Source organism: Aspergillus pseudodeflectus (genome assembly GCF_044049435.1).
Source record: "Aspergillus pseudodeflectus strain CBS 756.74 chromosome Unknown BJX68scaffold_87, whole genome shotgun sequence".
In the NCBI taxonomy this organism is placed as follows: domain Eukaryota; kingdom Fungi; phylum Ascomycota; class Eurotiomycetes; order Eurotiales; family Aspergillaceae; genus Aspergillus; species Aspergillus pseudodeflectus.
The window spans coordinates 100,115-117,488 of record NW_027263863.1 but is presented as its reverse complement, the minus strand read 5'-3'; the positions used below and the strand labels follow the sequence as shown (position 1 = coordinate 117,488).

General features: G+C 52.2%; 8 protein-coding genes across 8 annotated transcripts; 3 read left to right on the top strand and 5 right to left on the bottom strand.

The window, feature by feature from the left end:
• Positions 1-44: 44 nt before the first annotated feature.
• BJX68DRAFT_249182 (O-methyltransferase) lies at positions 45-1,309 on the bottom strand. Its single transcript, XM_071042058.1, has 2 exons — positions 630-1,309; positions 45-573 (listed from the first exon to the last, which is right to left on the bottom strand). The coding sequence occupies exons 1-2, from the start codon at positions 1,168-1,170 to the stop codon at positions 362-364; spliced, it is 753 nt and encodes a 250-aa protein (XP_070892935.1). The 5' UTR covers positions 1,171-1,309; the 3' UTR covers positions 45-361.
• Positions 1,248-3,747, bottom strand: BJX68DRAFT_279900 (ferric reductase family protein; the record flags this gene model as incomplete). The annotated part of the gene is made up of 2 exons (XM_071048825.1): positions 1,248-3,541; positions 3,605-3,747. The coding sequence occupies 2 exons, from the start codon at positions 3,745-3,747 to the stop codon at positions 1,708-1,710; spliced, it is 1,977 nt and encodes a 658-aa protein (XP_070892934.1). The 3' UTR covers positions 1,248-1,707.
• A 283-nt stretch (positions 3,748-4,030) lies between these two features.
• Positions 4,031-4,758, top strand: BJX68DRAFT_214455 (copper transporter family protein). Its single transcript, XM_071037781.1, has 2 exons — positions 4,031-4,547; positions 4,603-4,758. Exons 1-2 carry the CDS (start codon positions 4,111-4,113, stop codon positions 4,718-4,720), a joined length of 555 nt encoding a protein of 184 aa, XP_070892933.1. The 5' UTR covers positions 4,031-4,110; the 3' UTR covers positions 4,721-4,758.
• Positions 4,759-5,300: 542 nt separating this feature from the next.
• On the top strand, positions 5,301-6,141 carry BJX68DRAFT_259320 (putative GPI anchored protein; the record flags this gene model as incomplete). Its single annotated transcript, XM_071043677.1, has 2 exons — positions 5,301-5,723; positions 5,818-6,141. The coding sequence occupies 2 exons, from the start codon at positions 5,301-5,303 to the stop codon at positions 6,139-6,141; spliced, it is 747 nt and encodes a 248-aa protein (XP_070892932.1).
• Positions 6,142-6,316: 175 nt separating this feature from the next.
• On the bottom strand, positions 6,317-7,523 carry BJX68DRAFT_214378 (VOC family protein). The gene has a single exon (XM_071037778.1). It carries the CDS (start codon positions 7,145-7,147, stop codon positions 6,437-6,439), a length of 711 nt encoding a protein of 236 aa, XP_070892931.1. The 5' UTR covers positions 7,148-7,523; the 3' UTR covers positions 6,317-6,436.
• Positions 7,524-8,500: 977 nt separating this feature from the next.
• On the top strand, positions 8,501-10,809 carry BJX68DRAFT_214404 (methylisocitrate lyase ICL2). The gene is made up of 6 exons (XM_071037780.1): positions 8,501-9,066; positions 9,116-9,404; positions 9,451-9,863; positions 9,912-10,335; positions 10,390-10,643; positions 10,707-10,809. Exons 1-6 carry the CDS (start codon positions 8,649-8,651, stop codon positions 10,712-10,714), a joined length of 1,806 nt encoding a protein of 601 aa, XP_070892930.1. The 5' UTR covers positions 8,501-8,648; the 3' UTR covers positions 10,715-10,809.
• A 403-nt stretch (positions 10,810-11,212) lies between these two features.
• Positions 11,213-12,947, bottom strand: BJX68DRAFT_214382 (DUF3237 domain-containing protein). The gene is made up of 5 exons (XM_071037779.1): positions 12,712-12,947; positions 12,116-12,601; positions 11,745-12,065; positions 11,402-11,693; positions 11,213-11,351 (listed from the first exon to the last, which is right to left on the bottom strand). The coding sequence occupies exons 1-5, from the start codon at positions 12,778-12,780 to the stop codon at positions 11,323-11,325; spliced, it is 1,197 nt and encodes a 398-aa protein (XP_070892929.1). The 5' UTR covers positions 12,781-12,947; the 3' UTR covers positions 11,213-11,322.
• A 951-nt stretch (positions 12,948-13,898) lies between these two features.
• Positions 13,899-17,087, bottom strand: BJX68DRAFT_279891 (Rad21/Rec8 N terminal domain protein). The gene is made up of 7 exons (XM_071048824.1): positions 16,916-17,087; positions 16,785-16,821; positions 16,584-16,724; positions 16,395-16,529; positions 15,928-16,333; positions 15,268-15,819; positions 13,899-15,219 (listed from the first exon to the last, which is right to left on the bottom strand). Exons 1-7 carry the CDS (start codon positions 16,932-16,934, stop codon positions 14,479-14,481), a joined length of 2,031 nt encoding a protein of 676 aa, XP_070892928.1. The 5' UTR covers positions 16,935-17,087; the 3' UTR covers positions 13,899-14,478.
• Positions 17,088-17,374: the final 287 nt, after the last annotated feature.

The following is a 17,374-nucleotide window of genomic DNA, read 5'->3' as shown; positions in this document are numbered from 1 at the left end:
TTTTATTAGTTAATAATAACTTATAAAAGTTGTTGTATAACTACGGACAAACAGGTTGTTCTTGAAGCCAATCTTGGGGTTATTCACCGATATAGCTCCACGCGCCTATGGTGACTACACTCTGATCGAGGATGTTGTGTGTCCCTGAAAGCCCAACTTGGACTCCATTTACCACGCCCCAGCTGCCTGATCACTATCCATGGATACCAATATTTGGTCAGACTACTAGAATCGAAGCAGTTGGGGATGTAGTAGCATCATAAAGAAAGCTTCGGACGCAAATGGTCAGATCTTGAAGAGAGAGCTGGAATTGCCCTTGTCTTCATATCTCAATGTCTATACACACCGGATCTCTGATCCTTTAGTGCGAGTTCGGCATATACACGCTCATCTCGAACCCATTCGTGAATGGCAGCGTCATATTTTGGAACCCATTCTTCGGATCCCGCATGAAAGCCAGCAGATCCGCATACCCCTTTGCGCCGGAAATCGTGTTGTCAGTAAGCACGACCGCTCCGGGCCTCAACCGAGGCAAGACAGTCTTCAGCGTAGGGAGTGCGAGCGCCGACCATACTACGCCAATTAGCACAATTCACCCAGCTAGGAGTAGGGGCATATTGGAGACTCACTATCAAGCAACAGCAGATCCACAACCGACAAGTTCTCCTTCAACGTCTCCAACAAATCCCCAACCCTCAAATCAATCTCCCTCTCCACCACCTCCCCACACTGCTTCCAATACCCCCTCGCCACATTCGCCTTGCTACTTTCCTTCTCCGTCGCAACCACTACCCCCTCCGTCTTCCCTGTAAGCGCCTTGACCCGCGAAACCGCGAGCGCAAGGTAGATCGTACTAACCCCGAAGCTCGTCCCGGCCTCGACGATATTCGTCGCCCCCATGGAGGTGATGAGTTGGTAAGTGAAGTGGCATTTGTCCTCGTCTAGCGCAATGAACTTGTCGAGCATGAGGGAGTCGAATTCTGTAGCTGGGTTGGCTTGTTGGGCTTCTTCCTTGGTTGAAAGCTTTGAGATTATATCTCCTGAAAAGACCTTGCCGGATTTGTTGGCGGCGATGGTGGCTTCTTGGTCGAGGGACTTTTTGTGTAGGTCTTTGAGGAGGGTGTGAATGTGGGGAGGGGCCACGACCGGGGAGGGGCTGGAGGTAGACATGGCTTCTAGCAAGGTTGGGGATGTACAGTCGATGGTAAAGAGAGATTGAAGGAGACGTTAATCTCTTTTTAAAGGTAAGGTCGTACTAGACTAATTTATAAGAGAAACCGGGGTATGTCTTGGCATTTGGGGATCTTGACAGGTTGACTCAGTGTTTGTCAGAACCCAGACTCCAGGCTCGAGGACTTCTCTAAATACGAAGAGGTAACAACGAACACCTTCGTAGGGGTGGGTCGCTGACTCATATATATGGTTTGATCGGCGAGGTGGTCTCTTTCAACTCCAACAATTGAATATCTTCGACAGCCGATACACCACGTTGATAGCCGCAAGAGAATGCTGTACCAGCACCACTCGACATGAGCAGGCCAACGGCGGAGTCTCGCCACCAATCAGAAAGAGACGGTGCGACCGATAGCCCTCGTGTACCATATGTGGAAGGCGCGAAGGGCGTCCAATGCATTGGTTGCCTATGAGCTCTTCACGGGATGTGAGGGGCATTCAAACTGTCTATTGGTCACATATGCAACAATGACATTACCATCCAAAATTCTCCACATGAAGATAAACCCCCTGCGCACCTGTCCCTTTGTGCACTGCCCGCTCGTCACTGAGGTAGACCACGCTTCGGCGCACATCGTCTGACAAACCTTGTGGTCCACATACGAACACAGCGCTCTCGCCCTCAGCTCTCTCGAGGGCTTTGCGGATTATTTGGCGAAGTGCTGGGCGGCCAGATAAGAGCGGTATATCTGGAGATGTGGATGACGTTTGAGCCTGAGACGCAGGACCAGAGCAAGTGCACCGCCGTGAGTTGATTTGTTCTTCTTCAATGGTCGTAGTGCAGCAGCACCTATCGACGGGGAGACTGCTTAGTTCTATGGACGACCCAGGGTGTATTGATATGGCATCTTTTTCCGTCGCAATTGGCTTTCTGTCAGTGCTAGCTGACCTTGTGTGCCTCCCAAATGAGGTAGACCGGGCCGTTGATGACTGGCAAGTGTCTGGAGGCGGTTGCTCTAGTTTCTCGTCGCAGGTAATGTGTACACTGAGCTTGATCTCCCGAGCGATGTCTGGGTACTCCCGCTGGCAAGCCGCTATGTCCGCTCGCACAGACTGCAGCTGTGGCTCGAACCAAGTGAGGTGCATGCGCGACTTGATCACCCAGACGAACCGTATCCGCTTGGTTACGGTTAGGCGGGAATTACTCCTCCATTGCGCAACAACATCGCGGAGCAAGGGCACTGTGAGGGTGGCGCCCATACCACCGGCAATAAGAACGATGCTGTCAAATTGTCGAGGCGAGCGCAGCCTTCCGTACGGCCCTTCAAGGAGCACTATGCGTGTTTGTTTGTTAGAGGCGTCGGGATTGCCGATGACTTGGTCATATTTCGATGCATACCGAAAAAAGCGTCTTGTGCCGCCTTTCTCTGCACGAACAAGAAATTCCAGTTGATTGTCTTCGGGGATAGAAGCGATGGTGAATGGGTGGCTTTGCAATGGCGCAACTGTATGGCATGTGAGAAACAAATGCTGGCCTGGCGTCCATTTGGTCCCTGGGTTCTTGATGGTGACTCGAGTGACGTTTCCCGGTAACGGGGTGAAGGATGCCCTGTTTGCCCAAAGAGCCTGAGTCCCAGATCGATGAAAGACCGACAGATTAATATATGTTGCCCATGCATATCTCACGACTCGGTCAAACACAAGCAGTCCAATAGGTATCCAGACCCAAATTTTAGTCTCCTTCGACGCGTGTAGCCATACTGCAGCGATAAAGCCCACAAACATCACCAGATGCTGTATGACGAAGAACTCATACCCTAACTTCCGGATCGGGCGGGCAGATGAAACAACGATAAACGTTAGGATACACCAGGCGGCGACTCCGCGTTTTGCAAAGCCGTTTGTCTGGAGCTGATATGTGATGTAGTTATACCGACCCCAACTCCGAAACCAGAAGCCCATGTGGAAGGTTGCGCATAACCAGACTGTCCGCGCAACCCATCGGTGGAACCAGTTTAGGCGTTGGTAGTCTATACCTGCCAGGAGCCCGATGATATTTTGTCGTCCTGCTAGCAGAAATATCAAAGGGAGCTGTGCAATTGTGATGAAGCCTGTTCGGTAGCCTATATCCTCCCACGACCATTGGTCTTCTGTGTTGAACTTGTAGAAGCAGAGGACCACGGCCATGATCAGGTTTGCAAGGACGATGATTAACGGACCCAGCGGGGCAAAGTGAATCTTGAGACCGTATACTGAGATCGGAGGTAAAGTTGCATAGCTTGTCTCGCGACTCACGGCCGTCAGTGTGGCGTATGCGCGGAAGAATAGTGCCTTTGGTTTTGAGGGGGTCAGGGTAGAATCTCGCGTTCTGCAGATATCAGCCCGCGATTCTTCTGGATTGTCGTCCGGGTGCCTTCACAAGAACGCTTACCGCTGAAAAGTAATGATATGATTGAGAACATTTGCAAGTGTTGCGGCCCCAACGGCACTGCCAACAACCGCCCAGTACATCTGCTGGAGGTCGGAGTGGCTAACAGCCCCGGAGCCCATATGCGTATGTCCACTGTGGCTCATTTTGAAGGTAATGTCGGTATATTCAAGAGAGCGGCATGTCGAGTACTGAGGTCAACCCTGGACAGTTCAGACAGAATCGCTGAGGTCTATCATGAAAAAGGTCAAGGACCAAGCGAGGGACACAAGCGGGGAGATTCCACTTCTGGCTGGTGAATAATAATCTGCTCACTTGGAGGCTTGGACGCACACTCCTGGTTGGCTGAAAACGTGCTCAAGGTCATCACTTAAGTCTTGAAGCGTGCCTGCCAGATTGACTTCCAAGGTTTCTCTTGACAGTCTGACAGTCTCATTACTTCGAATGTTTATATCTGTTTCAACACTCTACAGCAAGAACTTCGCACCACTCAATACAACCTGAACAAAATGAGCCACTCCCACTCAAGTTCGGGCTCGTCGTCCATGACGATGTCTATGGTTTTTACCAACACACACGATTCGCCGCTTTTCTCTTCGCAATGGACCCCTTCCTCAAACGGCTCCTACGCCGGAAGCTGCATTTTCCTGATCGTTCTTGCCGTCATCGGCCGATGTCTGGTGGCATTCAAAGCCTACATGGAGCAGCGATGGTTCAACGCTCATCTCAAGCGTCGCTATGTTGTGGTCGCTGGCAAAGCCTCTGAAGCCGGCCGCATCAACGCAGACCCAGACGCAAAGACGGGCACTCTGGTGACGGCGAATGGCGTCGAAGAGTCGGTCAAAGTGGTCTATCGCGAAAAGAATGAGATCCTTCCCTGGCGGTTGAGCGTGGACTTCCCGCGGGCACTGATTTACCTGTGTATCACGGGGGTATCCTATCTGCTGTACGTCCATGTCTAACCTCTGTGTGACTCGAACTAATGCACAACCTCCCTTCAGGATGCTGGCTGTTATGACGATGAATGTGGGATATTTCTGTTCGGTCCTTGGCGGTTCGTTTCTGGGAGAGCTTCTGGTGGGACGGTTGATCCAATGGCACGAATCGCATGGACATTAATCTGATCAATTATACAATAGCCTATCAATTATCTTGACATTATTTTGTCCCTGTGCTTTGTCGAGTGTGCCCCCACATTGGTGCAACCATAGTCATGTACATCCGCGGGTAAAAAAGGTGGATTCCAGATCCTGCAGGGCTCGGTTTGAGCGCATATGAGCACATTTTCTTACCCGATCTGTCTTAGCTGTCAGCCTTCATTTAGCCTTTCGGGTGTTTTCTCCATTCATCATCACTTCAGGGTCTTGGCTGTACTATTCACTTGGTTTGGCTTGCTTGCTGGGCATTGCTACTGGCAATAGGCCTGTCAACTGAATTAATAAACTTCATACCAATGCTACCAGCGCCAGCTCGAAATCTGCTCATCCTAACCAGTTCTGATAAACACCAATCTAGCAGGCCCTGAAGTCCCGAGTATCCTGTCTTGCCCCCGCTCAATGCAAGCGAGTATCGCATATCCCTGTCCCACCTACTATAAAATCTGCAGCACAACCAAGCCTCACCACCACTCACTCTCACCCACCAGACCTTTCTCCTCTTCAACCCAATTCCATCCACAACAATCATGACCACAACAACAATGAAGCACCTCCTCCCCCTCCTTACTCTCTCTCTATCCCCCCTCACAGCCGCCCACTTTGCCCTCAACTACCCTGCACCCCGCGGTGACAATGCCGAAGAAATGACCGCCTTCCCCTGCGGCGCCTTCACCAACCCCTCCTCAAACCGCACGCAAATCTCCCTCTCAAACCCAACCTTCCCCGTCGAAATCGACCTCGGCCACGATCAGACCGCCGTCGAGTTCCTCCTCGCAGTCGGCAACGAGCCTGGCGACAACTACAACATCACGCTCCGCCAAACGTTCCGCGTCGAGGGGCTCGGCGAGTTCTGTATTCCGAGTATCGAGCTCAGCGAGGAGGTTCTCGGTGTGGAGCTTGTTGATGGGTTGAATGTTACACTGCAGGTGCAGACAAATTCGCATCCGAGTGGCGGGTTGTATTCTGTATGTTTCGTCCCTTCCTTCTCTCCCTTGCTTCACCCACCCGGCCCTATACTCTACACCCTCGCCCATGCTAACGCATTTCTCTCAAATACAGTGCGCAGACCTAACCCTAACATCCGCGACAATCGAGCCCCCCTCCAACTCCGTCTGCAGCAACAACACCGGCGTAACCGCAACATACTTCACCGGCGCCGCGGCAGAGCGCCACGCAAACGCCTCAACCCCCGAGGGAGAGGCGCAGAGCGAGTCGGATGACGAGCACTCGGATCATGACCATGGTAGTGACGAGGAGACCACGGGCAATGAGACGAGCACTGCGGATTCTCCCGAGGAGACGGATGGTGCGGCGGGGGTGAGGGCGGCGGTTGGGTGGGTTAGTCTTGGGGCTGTTGTTGTTGGGGGGTTGTTTGCTTTGTAGATAGGGGTTGTGTGGGCGTAGGCTTGGTTTTGGGTTCGATGAGGGTTCGGTTGAGATGTACGTTTTAGGTGTGGGGATTTCCCAGGAGCATGTCGACTCAAGTCGGAAGGTCCAATGTTCGGATATGTACTAGAAAACGAATTGAATTAAGATACGGTACCATTAACCATCAGCCGAACTCTAGACAAATAGAATCGGACCTTCCTCGTCTATATCGCTCCCAGCTAGCTACATCATACCAATTATACACCCCCTTCATATCTATAGGCTTCGTCCCTCAAGCCAAAAGCTTCACTCACAGAACACCAGCCGGCTGTTCCTGCTGTTGAATCTCCACCAGATTCCCATCCGGATCTGCGACCATTACGAGCAAAGGCAAGCCGATAATCCCCTGCGCATCCATAAGCCTCTGCTTAGCTTCCAAATGCGCTCCCGCATACTCCCCAATACCAAACGCATTGTTAACAGGACCTGTGAATGTCTTGATCGGCTCTCCATATCTCTTCAGGATTTCAACACCCTTACTCTCAAGATATTCCTCCGCCTTGACGATATCCGGAACAACGAGACCGACGTGTCCGAACGTATTGGTGCGGTTAAGCGAGCCGAGCAGCTCGTCATCCGAAGCACTGAACTGCACGATCTCAAGCAGACCGGCGAGATTGTTCTTGTCCCGGTTAAGTTCTTCGCCTGTCTGGAAGCCCGTCCCGTTGCGGCCGCCCTGCGGGTAGCCCATGTACGTGATTGTGAACTCCGGTGTGAGGGTGACGTCGAAGATGAGGCGGAGGCCAAGGATATCGCCGTAGAAGTGCTTCAGGCGCTCGAGGTTTGTGGTCAGCAGGCCGAAGTGGTTGATAAAGTAGCCTAGGGTTTCTGGGGGCGCGGGGCCGTCGGTGCCAATGTGGAAGATGTCGCTTGGGTCTGGGGTTGTGGTGTTTGGTGCGCCGCAGGCGGTGGCCCATTGAATGGCCATTGCGAGGCCGAAGAGGAGCTTTGTGGCGAGCATTGTAGAGAAAAATCGAGTGTTGAAGGGAGGATAGAAGGTTTGTTTGCTCTGTCGGCTGTTGTAGATGCATATTCATATTCCAGTGATAGCAGGGTCTTTATAGATGTCCAGGCTCTCAAGGCAGATTGCGGGCTTAGCCTTATCCATCTCGCAAGACGGTCAAAAGTCACAAATCGCGTAGCAGCTCCGAAGCCATCTTCTCCAAAGGCTTGGGCGAAGCTGCAGGAACAACTATGAGATACCCAAGCATGATCCCCAAATATATCTCAGAACGGACTAGCGGCGCGAAATCAATCCAAGAGAAGCTAAGCGGCGGAGGGCCCCCAGCCTCGTCGCGCACGGGATCTCTCTCACCTCAACGAATAAGACTTGACTTGTGTGGGGCTTTGTAGTTGGGGACATCTCCAAACGATTTCACTGGACAGCTCGCGATCTCTGATCCTAGGTACGTACCAATCATCCCTTGGGGATCCTGGGTCTGTCTCGTGACTCCACGAGGACGGACTGTGGACAACAAGCGCTTCACTCCACAGCAAGACCCTGAGGACTGCCCGATTTGGGAAGCATTTGACGCTGGGATTCGGAGTTGGAGTGACACCGAGTGAGGCTGTGGTTTTTTCGACCCCAGTCGCGACCTGTCAACGCTTTGGTGGTTTCCCCAGGAGCGGATCTTACCCCGAGCAGGCCGAATGCCCGTGGCGGTCAGTATGCCCAGGAATAGTTGTGGACGTTGAGACGGGTACGGATGAACTTATGCCGTTATCTGATGAGGATGAACGGATGAGCCGAGTTGTATATGATATGACTCATGGCTCAGCCTCTCTGTCTTGTTTCGCTCTCCAAGAATCTGATGAAGGTGTCTCGGCCATTCCAAACAGAGCATCATTTCTCGCCAAATGTCAAGTCACTGAGAACTGGAACTGAAGAATTCGAGCTCGAAGACTCCAGAGTCGATGTGCTCTCCGACTACCCGGCATATTGCTCATGTTCAAGCCTCCGTTCATGATCTCGAACTCAAGATACTTGATTTCATGCCATCATGAGGTTGTGCCTTTCGGCGTGGCGACCACTGGCCGGCGGGTGGCACCAGAACCGCTGAATCAGCTTCATGACTGCTTTATAAGAGTTCGGTAAGGAGTAACACCGAAGCCAGTGAAAGCAGCTCTTGCTAGGTAGAAGTGCCGGATCGCACGAGTGTGGCGGTTGAAGGTCACAGATGTCAACAGTTGAAATGTATAAGCAAAGGCCGGTTTTCGGACGTTTGCTGCAAACCGGCGGTATTATTTCTTTTTGTTCGGCCCGTAATAAAGTGGCCAGTGGTGTGGTGTGTTGTGGATTGGTGTGGGCTTCTTAGCGCAAGAGAAGCCGCGGGGAAACGGCAAACCCCGGACTCAGACCGAGGTCGGTCATCGGCCAAACAAGCGCATCATTGATAACTTCACCTTCTCCCCTCCACAACTTTTCCCCTTGCTCATCAGGGGATCACAGAATAGCTTCAATTATGCTACGATCAGTTCCTCGTCGAATTCCGCGACGCCTTCCTCACTCGCCGACCGCAGGCGGTCCGTCTCGTCTCGCCCTGCGCCCTTTCACATGCGGTTACCTGCGGATGTCGCCCTCGACGCTCCCTCCCGTCCAGCCTCCCGTCTCAACCGCCTTGCCTAGCGATTCCTACCAGCTCCTATCGACCGCCGATAAAGCTGGAGCTGCGGAGGATGCTCTATACGAGCAGCAGATCAAGGATGTCGAGAAGTGGTGGGCCTCTCCCCGCTATGAGGGAATCAAGCGGCCGTACTCCGCCGCCGACGTTGTTAGCAAGCGGGGGTCATTACAACAAACGTATCCGAGTTCATTGATGGCGCGGAAGCTTTTCAACTTGTTGAATGAACGAGCGGCCGAAAATAAGCCAGTCCACACCAGTATGTTCGCATCAATCGACGGCCGTTTTCACTCACTAATCAACGGTAGTGGGCGCAATTGATCCCGTACAAATGACACAGCAAGCTCCTAATCAGGAGGTCTTGTATATTTCCGGCTGGGCATGTTCGTCGGTCTTGACGTCTACCAACGAAGTCTCTCCGGACTTTGGAGACTACCCATACAACACGGTGCCGAACCAGGTTCAGCGATTGTTCAAGGCCCAGCAGTTGCACGATCGGAAACACTGGGACGCCAGAAGAAAGTTGACACCGGAGCAGCGAAAATCGACTCCCTACGTCGACTACATGCGACCGATCATTGCCGATGGTGACACTGGGTATGTTCCCTTACCCCATGCAGAGACCTCTGCTAACGTGTGCCAGACACGGCGGCTTGACTGCTGTCCTGAAATTGGCCAAGTTGTTTGCTGAAAATGGTGCTGCGGCGGTTCACTTCGAGGACCAGCTCCACGGCGGAAAGAAATGCGGCCATCTTGCTGGCAAAGTCCTGGTCCCGATGGGAGAGCACATCAACCGACTCGTTGCGGCTCGCTTCCAGTGGGATATGATGGGTGTCGAGAACTTGGTCATTGCGCGAACCGACTCTGAGAGCGGAAAATTGCTCAGCAGTGCCATTGACGTGCGTGACCACGAGTTTATTCTCGGAGTTGCGGAAGACGTCGAGCCACTAGCAGAGACCCTTCAGGCTATGGAACGGGAAGGTGCTGCTCCGGCTGAGATTGACGCATTCGAATTGGACTGGGTTAAGAATCACAAGCTTGTGACTTTTGACGAGGGTAAGTACTCCCTCCGCCTACCTAGTCAAACTCGCTAATTCTTTCTAGCCGTCGATGCGCACCTCGACGCCGAAGGTGCCTCCCAAGCCGCTCGCGACGCCTACAAGAAGCATGTCACCGAGAACCCAGATCTATCCATCTCGCGCCGTCGCGTTCTAGCCAGCGACTACACAAAGAAGCCAGTAGTCTGGTCATGCGACAGCCCTCGCACCAGGGAAGGCTTCTACCACTACCGCGCCGGCTTCCCCGCAGCAACCAAGCGAGCCAAGGTGTTCGGTCCCTATGCGGATCTCCTCTGGGTTGAGACCGGTGACCCAGATGTCGCCAAAGCCGCGAAGCTCGCAGACGAAGTGCGAGCCGTCCACCCCGGCAAGAAGCTCGTTTACAACCTGAGCCCGTCCTTCAACTGGATGGGACAAGGCTTCGACGAGGCTTCCCTCAAGTCATTTATCTGGGATCTCTCAAAGCACGGGTATGCCCCTACTCACCCTTTTCCGCTTGTAAATTGCTAAATTAACCAATATAGCTTCGTTCTCCAACTCATTTCCCTCGCCGGTATCCACTCCGGCGCCACTATCACCGCCGAACTATCCCGCGCCTTCAAGGACGAGGGCATGCTCGCCTACGTCCGCCTCGTTCAGGCCCGTGAGAAGGAGCTGGGCGTGGATGTCCTCACGCACCAGAAATGGAGCGGTGCGCCGTACATGGATGGAATCGTTGGAGCTATTCAGAGCGGAAGCAGTAGTAGTAAGAGTATGGGCGAGGGAAACACTGAGAAGGGTGAGTTTCTACGTTCTTTCCTCTGTTACTTATAGTGTTGTGACTAACAAAATGTGCGTGCAGGTTTTTAGACTTCTAAATTAGGCACTGGAGTGGATGTGTAAATCATGTCATGCATTTGATGAAAAATTGTCTTATCTAGTTGGTTTTTTTGCTAGCTAATAGACTTGGCATAATTCGCACTGCAGCTTCATTCTCAAGGAACTCAGGCTTGTAACGAAAATACCGACTAGATAGCCTGTGTTGCCTAAAGGCTGGCGAATGGGTACGAACAGCGACTATAGTCTCTACGATGGAGCGAGTGACTCAGGAAACAGTGACTACATTCTGCCTTTGCCCTCACTAAGAATACAAGATATACGACTCGGAATCGCCGGCAGACAGAAACAAAGAATAACGAGCGAGAAGAGAAAAGAAAATCAAACTCGAAAGTGGCACTCACATTCTTGCTCCCGCTGATAGAATACCATACATCGATATGAAATAAGAGAAAATAACACCAAGAGGGTCATAAGAAGGTGAAAATGAAACAAGCATGATGACGAAAAGCCATTCTCATTCCTCTGATTGAAAAAATTTGAGACCCGTCAGGAAGATAATAAAATAACAAATTTCCTCCGTAAAACAACCAGAATCGCATCGCTCGAAAACGGACAAATAGGCGCAATATCGTAGCGGTTCAGTTAACGCGGAAGGCGTCCAAAATGACTATAACGGTTAGTATGTCTCTTTAGACAACCAGTCTTGAGTGCACTCACTTTCTTGACCTCGGCGGCAGCCGCTGGAGATCCACATCAGGGTGTTGAGGAAAGTATAGCGGTCATCGCCTGTCTCCATGGACAGGTTCACACGATACTTGTAAGAGTTAGGGTTAATCCCGTCCGCCATTGTAGGGTCGCCGAGCTTGTCTAGCACGTCTTTGGCGCCCGTAAGCCATCCATTGGTCTTGACGACAATGAACGCCGGGGGCTCGTCTGCGGTCTGGAGGAGGAAGTTTGCGCGCATGCTTGTGGAATCCTTCGTCATGACTTGAGAGTCTTGTCCACCAGGCTAAAAACACGATTAGCAATAAGCTTCGCGAAAATCTCGAGTGGAACGTACCACGACCACACCCTTGCCCCATCTACCAGCCCACTGTCCACCAACAAAGGTGACCCAGTCCCTGTGGCCCCAGATGCCAGGGCCCACTCCGACCTTGGGGTTTATCTTGAGGCTCAAACGAAAGTCCAGCTCGAGGGTAGGTGACGGGAGCGACAGCGAGCGGGCGATTTCGCCCTCGGGGAATGTGTGCAGGAGGTTGTTTGCAGGAATCGAGTCCTTCATAACGCTAAGGTATGTCGGGCACTCCAGGAGATGCTGGCGCTGTCGGCTGGTGTTCTTCGCGCGGACCTGTTGGCAGTAGATGCACTGCACGGAGAGACACTGCTCTGCGTCAGAACAGTATTCAATTGGGTCCAGCCAGACACTCTTACCTTGTCTTCCTCCTTGGCACGGAACTCAACAAACGCAGCGTGGACGTCATCGAGAGGAGGGGCGGGGAGGCTCGAGGTTGAGCTCTTCGGCTTCGCTTTCGGGGTCGTACGCGCAGGCGGCGGAGGCCCACCTGTCGCAGGGCCAGCAACAGGACCGGTAGCTGGCAATGAGGGGCGGCCGGCCAGGGTCTGGAGAGGTGTCTGCATGGGAGTCGCATGGGGACCGACGCCGTTTGGCATCATACCGGCTCCAGGAGTTGCCAGGGCGCCATGCCCTGGAGGGGGCCCTGGGGCGGCCGCGCCTGCGGCGTTGGGATTCGGGGGGTATCCATTTGCAGCGCCGATGCCATTCGGAGCTGGTTGGGTAGGCTGGGTTTGCTGAGCCTGGGCGCCGCGGAGACCAGGACACTCGAGCAGGTGCTGCTTCTGCCGCGAGGTGTTCTTTGCGCGGATCTGCTGGCAGTAGATGCACTGTACAGAAAGACACTGTTTTGAGGAAACAGAAAGATGGTTAGTATGTCAGTGACGATGACGAGATGCGGTGCTGAAGCGGTTTCGCTGAAATATTACGGGATGGGAAATACAGAGTCACGCACCTTATCGTCTTCCTTGGCACGGAACTCGACAAACGCCGCGTGAACTTCCTGGTCGACCGTCCGACCCATGTTCACGACTAGAGGGGCGAAAAAATCGATGGTGAAAAGATTGGCCTGTGCTTCCTATTTGATTATCGAGATGAAGAAGCCCTTTAGGGGTGGAAATGTGATGGAAACCGCGGGAGAGCTGGACAGGACACGCAGCTGGACTCGGGGGAGGGAAAGTGAAAAGGAAGAAGACGGAACGGAGACGAGACGAGACGCGAGCGGTTAACTTACGCGAGCCGTCACGACAAGACCTTACCAGTAATTTCCACACACTTTAGAACCATAACAGACGGCCGCCATCGCCGAAAATCAACCAGTTAGGAAACCAATATAGATTCACTTTCTGTTATTTCTGTTATTTCTTCTCCAATTGAACTGTGAAGCAACTGAAGCAACTGAAGCTACCTGAAGGAGCGCAGCCTTCACGCGCGGCTGATCGAGCCCACCGCGTAAGCAGATTCCTGACTCGATTCAAGTTCCTGGTTACTATCAGCGTTGGGCGTCCCCCATCCATTCATTCCCTCGCTGCTATTCTCGGACACGCCAATAAAATGCGATTCAACATCCGACGGGGAGGGGAATCAGGAGATAGTCATGAGCTGCCTCCACAATCTACTCTCATCATTGAAGTTTGGCCTTCAGACATTATCAGGTCTCTATACCAGTAGTATACTCATAGTCTACCTAGTAGTTCTTGCTCAGCGATACTAATACTGCGTACATCGTATGCCGTACGCGTACGGAACGGTCGGCACATTTCAATCCTGAATTTACCGCGGTCTGCGATCGCGGTATTTCATCAAAACATCGGATCACGGGCTCCCCAGTACCTTAGCATCGCGCGAGTCTATATACCCTAATATGAGGTTCAATTTCGAATGCTAAGAGGAAACATGAAGAATTGAAGCCGTGCAAAGCAACTCGAAGCAAACCCCGCACGTGGCAGGAAGCATTGACCCGACTCAGCCACAGCCACCAGCAACGCGCGAAGTTTCCCGCGTCCAGCACATCACCTCATCAGCTGCGATTATTGGGCTGGGTGGGATGAGAAGGTTCAAGTTCGCAATTGGTTTGCGCGTCTTGGGGGTGGAAGAGGAGGGGTAACTGTACTTGGGGCCAATGATATATTTCTCATATAGGCCGAGAGAGCTCCAGCAAGGCAGGACCTGAGGGGATGAAGGCATTCCAGATATATTTTCTGATAGTGTTGAGGTGAAGTATAAAATGGTATTTCACTTCGCGTTATTCGCTCCTCATACATGATACTGTACTTGAGTATAGTACCTCTGGAGCTGTTGGAACTGTACTGGTATTCAAACCAAACCGGCTTTTACCATCATGAAAAACGAAAATGATCGATCGCGCGGGGTCGCCACTGGGAGCGTTTAGCCAATCATTGGTCGCTTGGGGACTATATATTTTGAGTGTGTTTATACTAAACACCGAGGACTTACGCCTACACACCACAGGCTCTGCTCCTATCTCTGGGTAAGTCAACTGGTTTCCATTCAAGGCTTCTCGCGATATCATTATCATAACTATCATGATCTCCATAAATGTTGTCGTCCTCAACAGAAGTAGACGGATTGCCGCCTAATAGCACGGAAAAGCTCGCATCGCTAACTTGAAAATATGCAAATCTGACTCGAACAGTGAACAGAAAAGAAGATCGTGGCTCGTCACTTCAGATAACGCAGCCATAGCTGTAGCTATAGTGGGCTACATCTGAACCAAGCGCATGGAGATCTCACCGTACTCGTAGCGAACACCATGCTCCTCGCTACTCTGATCCGCGTATGCGTCTTGGCGGATGGAAAGAAAGCCCTTCGTAGTAAGTGCAAGGATATGCATGAAACCCTGTGTCGCGACGTTGTGGGAAGTTTTGTGCGGGGGTAAAAGAGTCGAAAATGTGATCTCATTGTCAGCCGACGAACCCTGGGCCCCTGTATCCGGCTTTGAGGTGTTGATCTTTGCAGCTACAAAGTCCAGGAAGTTAAGACTTTGCTGATCCATGACGGATTCCGCGAGACTATTCTGGAGCTTGGGCTGGCTTGTGTACGATGGGCCCGGAGCATCTCCGATTGAATGGCTGTCCGCCATAGCATTGTCCTCGAGATATTGAGTCAGATCAAAACCCTCCAAGTCATCATCCTGCCCGGGAATCGAGAGGCCGTTGAGTTGGTTGATGTCGTAGGGAAGTCCGCGTCCGGCGAGAGGGCTTGCGCTGGTTAGACGGCTGTGCGCTCTTCGCGGGAGACCGAGAGCTTCATCACTAGCGAGCGCGCCAGCATACTCGGAAACCCCGCGAGATGAGAAATCGCTAACGCTCCCGAAGCCACGGAAGATATTCGCAGACGTCTCGTGGCGGGAGCTCTGGATAGAGGCGGTAATGTTCCAGGGCATTTGCGAAGAGTGGTCGTCCTGGAGTGCTGGCGAGGCGCGACGGCCAAGTTCGACATCCTAACAGGTTAGGATATAGTCTTTGGAAACCGACACTAAGGCACATACCTCGTTCCATAGATTGTTGTCGTCCGCAAGCCCTGCCATTCCCATATTGTCATCCTCCTCCTCCCTTGCTCGTACACGACGACCTTCAGACTCTTCGTCATCTTCTGCGCGACGTTTACGGCCAGCTAGGTTGGGAGCGAGAGCCTCGCGCAGCTCATCGCCAGAGAAGAAATGCAATGGGTGCACAGCGCGGGAGATTCCCACGCCTGAACCTACACAGCCAATCCCAATGCCAAAGACCCAGTACGCTGCATTCTTCTTCGCCTGCGTCGGTATCCTGTTGTTTTGCTTCTGTCTAGAGGCCACGGTCATGTTTTGCATGTAATCGGTGCTCATCTTGCTTAGTTCGAAGCTGCGCAATGCGGTTTGCCCATCTGAAGGGAGAAGCTTAGGGGCTCTGTATCGCTGGGGCATTGTCACCTGGTCGCGATCGCTCGTGTTTTCCGCCTCGGGGGCTGGAGAGCCTTGCTCAATTGATGGTATGGGTTGCTGAGTAGGTTGGCGAGGCTGGTCTGGTATCGCCATTTCGACGTCTTCATCGGCAAAAATAGGCTAAAAGCTTTGTTAGATAGGTGGAATTGGGAGTACAATGCAGCTTACCTGATCGCCAAACGTAAAGTTGGTGGTCTTGTTCTCTCTCATCTCACTTCCGCGCTTAACTGTCCTCGCCTCGCTCTGATGTCTTGTGCCGAGCTCAATGATATTTCCATCCTCATCAAACTCAAAGTCAGGCTGTAGGAGCACACCTCCATCGTCACCGAGACTAGAGCCCAACAAGCCTGCAAGAGTCAATCCCCCTTGGACAGAGCCGCCAATATCAGCTTCAGAACTGAATCCGCCAATGTTGCCCGGGATATTGTTGTCATCGGAACCAAAACTCAAGCGGAGACTCGAGTTACTTGAGATCGCAGACTGGCTGAGGTCCGGAGTTCCAGGCAGAAAGCTGGATTGTTGACTTTCAGTCGCTTCGAGAAGCTGGGTCAGTTTTGAGAAGTCGATCGCCAGCCCGGGGAGGTTGTTCTCCGGTAGGAACGTGGGATCGTATGGAAGGATCAGCTGGTCCGGTCTTGATATTTCAAACCAATGTAAGCATCCTGATACGCCTGGATATCCAAGTAAAGACTAACCTTGCTTTCCCTGCAGAGGGATCCAAGCCACGAGCTGCAACAGACCTGAGCATTGTTCTCATCTTATCGTGCATTGCCTGGACGTCAAGGAGGGTGTATCCGCATTGCTGGCTGTATACTCTTGAGACACCGTATCTATCCGAGATCGCTTGTCACTAATTGTCATTTTATTGATGAGAACTCACGCACAAAAGATTGCTCTGGAGCCTGAGCGCCATGGGCGCGACCTGATCCATGATAACATTGCATGCTTTGGGAACGTCCACATCCTGGATGGTCTTGCGGTTTAGTCTCCTGGAGATGGATCTCGCGCCTAAGGTGGCAACGAGCCTTAGAAAGTCAGTAGCGATCTCGAGTTCATAAGTACTCGCTGAAGGAATGATGGGTTACCAGACGGTAGCCACTCCATGCTCAGGAGACGTGAGTACTACAACCACGCAAAGTCATCAGTATGAGTCGAAATATGCCAAGGCGAGAGAATCAAAGCTTTGCGATGAAAGGGGTAAGGAAGGGCCTCATACTTTCGTGGCTGTAGAACATCTTGGGCTCCTGGTGTCTCTATGAAACTTTTTGAATCCTTCCCCCTCAATAAAGACTAACACAAGATGCCTCCTTTTGTGCGCCGAATGTGTCGATGGCCTGTTTTATGGGAAAGACATCCGATTGAGTGAAAGAGAGACGCTTATCTATAACACCCTCGTATCTGACGAAGACCCGGAGAGAATAAATCTTCAGGGCGACGAGATCAGAGTCATTCACAGAGAGAAGAGATACCAAATTCACTCACCAAGTGCCAGATAGTCCGCTCAATCACCCCAAGAGCAAGATTCGGTCCTCACAACAGAACACTGATATGGGACACCTAGATCCGGTACTTGACGTTTCAATGATTGGCAATGTCGAATGTAATGATTGTTGCGAAGCGCAAGCCTAGAAAGCGGAGTGGGATAGTCGGGGAGCGGAATGAGAAAATGGAAAGA

Coding starts and splice junctions, on each gene's coding strand:
- BJX68DRAFT_249182 (XM_071042058.1), bottom strand. CDS start 1,170: ATGTCTACCTCCAGCCCCTCCCCGGTCGTGGCCCCTCCCCACATTCAC. Junction 574..629: donor GGATCTGCTGTTGCTTGATA/GTGAGTCTCCAA, acceptor TAATTGGCGTAG/TATGGTCGGCGCTCGCACTC.
- BJX68DRAFT_214455 (XM_071037781.1), top strand. CDS start 4,111: ATGAGCCACTCCCACTCAAGTTCGGGCTCGTCGTCCATGACGATGTCT. Junction 4,548..4,602: donor ACGGGGGTATCCTATCTGCT/GTACGTCCATGT, acceptor ACCTCCCTTCAG/GATGCTGGCTGTTATGACGA.
- BJX68DRAFT_214378 (XM_071037778.1), bottom strand. CDS start 7,147: ATGCTCGCCACAAAGCTCCTCTTCGGCCTCGCAATGGCCATTCAATGG.
- BJX68DRAFT_214404 (XM_071037780.1), top strand. CDS start 8,649: ATGCTACGATCAGTTCCTCGTCGAATTCCGCGACGCCTTCCTCACTCG. Junction 9,067..9,115: donor AAATAAGCCAGTCCACACCA/GTATGTTCGCAT, acceptor AATCAACGGTAG/TGGGCGCAATTGATCCCGTA. Junction 10,336..10,389: donor TGGGATCTCTCAAAGCACGG/GTATGCCCCTAC, acceptor TAACCAATATAG/CTTCGTTCTCCAACTCATTT.
- BJX68DRAFT_214382 (XM_071037779.1), bottom strand. CDS start 12,780: ATGGGTCGGACGGTCGACCAGGAAGTTCACGCGGCGTTTGTCGAGTTC. Junction 12,602..12,711: donor GTGCCAAGGAAGACGATAAG/GTGCGTGACTCT, acceptor TCCTCAAAACAG/TGTCTTTCTGTACAGTGCAT. Junction 12,066..12,115: donor GTGCCAAGGAGGAAGACAAG/GTAAGAGTGTCT, acceptor GACGCAGAGCAG/TGTCTCTCCGTGCAGTGCAT.
- BJX68DRAFT_279891 (XM_071048824.1), bottom strand. Junction 16,725..16,784: donor CATGGAGTGGCTACCGTCTG/GTAACCCATCAT, acceptor TGACTTTCTAAG/GCTCGTTGCCACCTTAGGCG. Junction 15,220..15,267: donor ACAACAATCTATGGAACGAG/GTATGTGCCTTA, acceptor CTAACCTGTTAG/GATGTCGAACTTGGCCGTCG.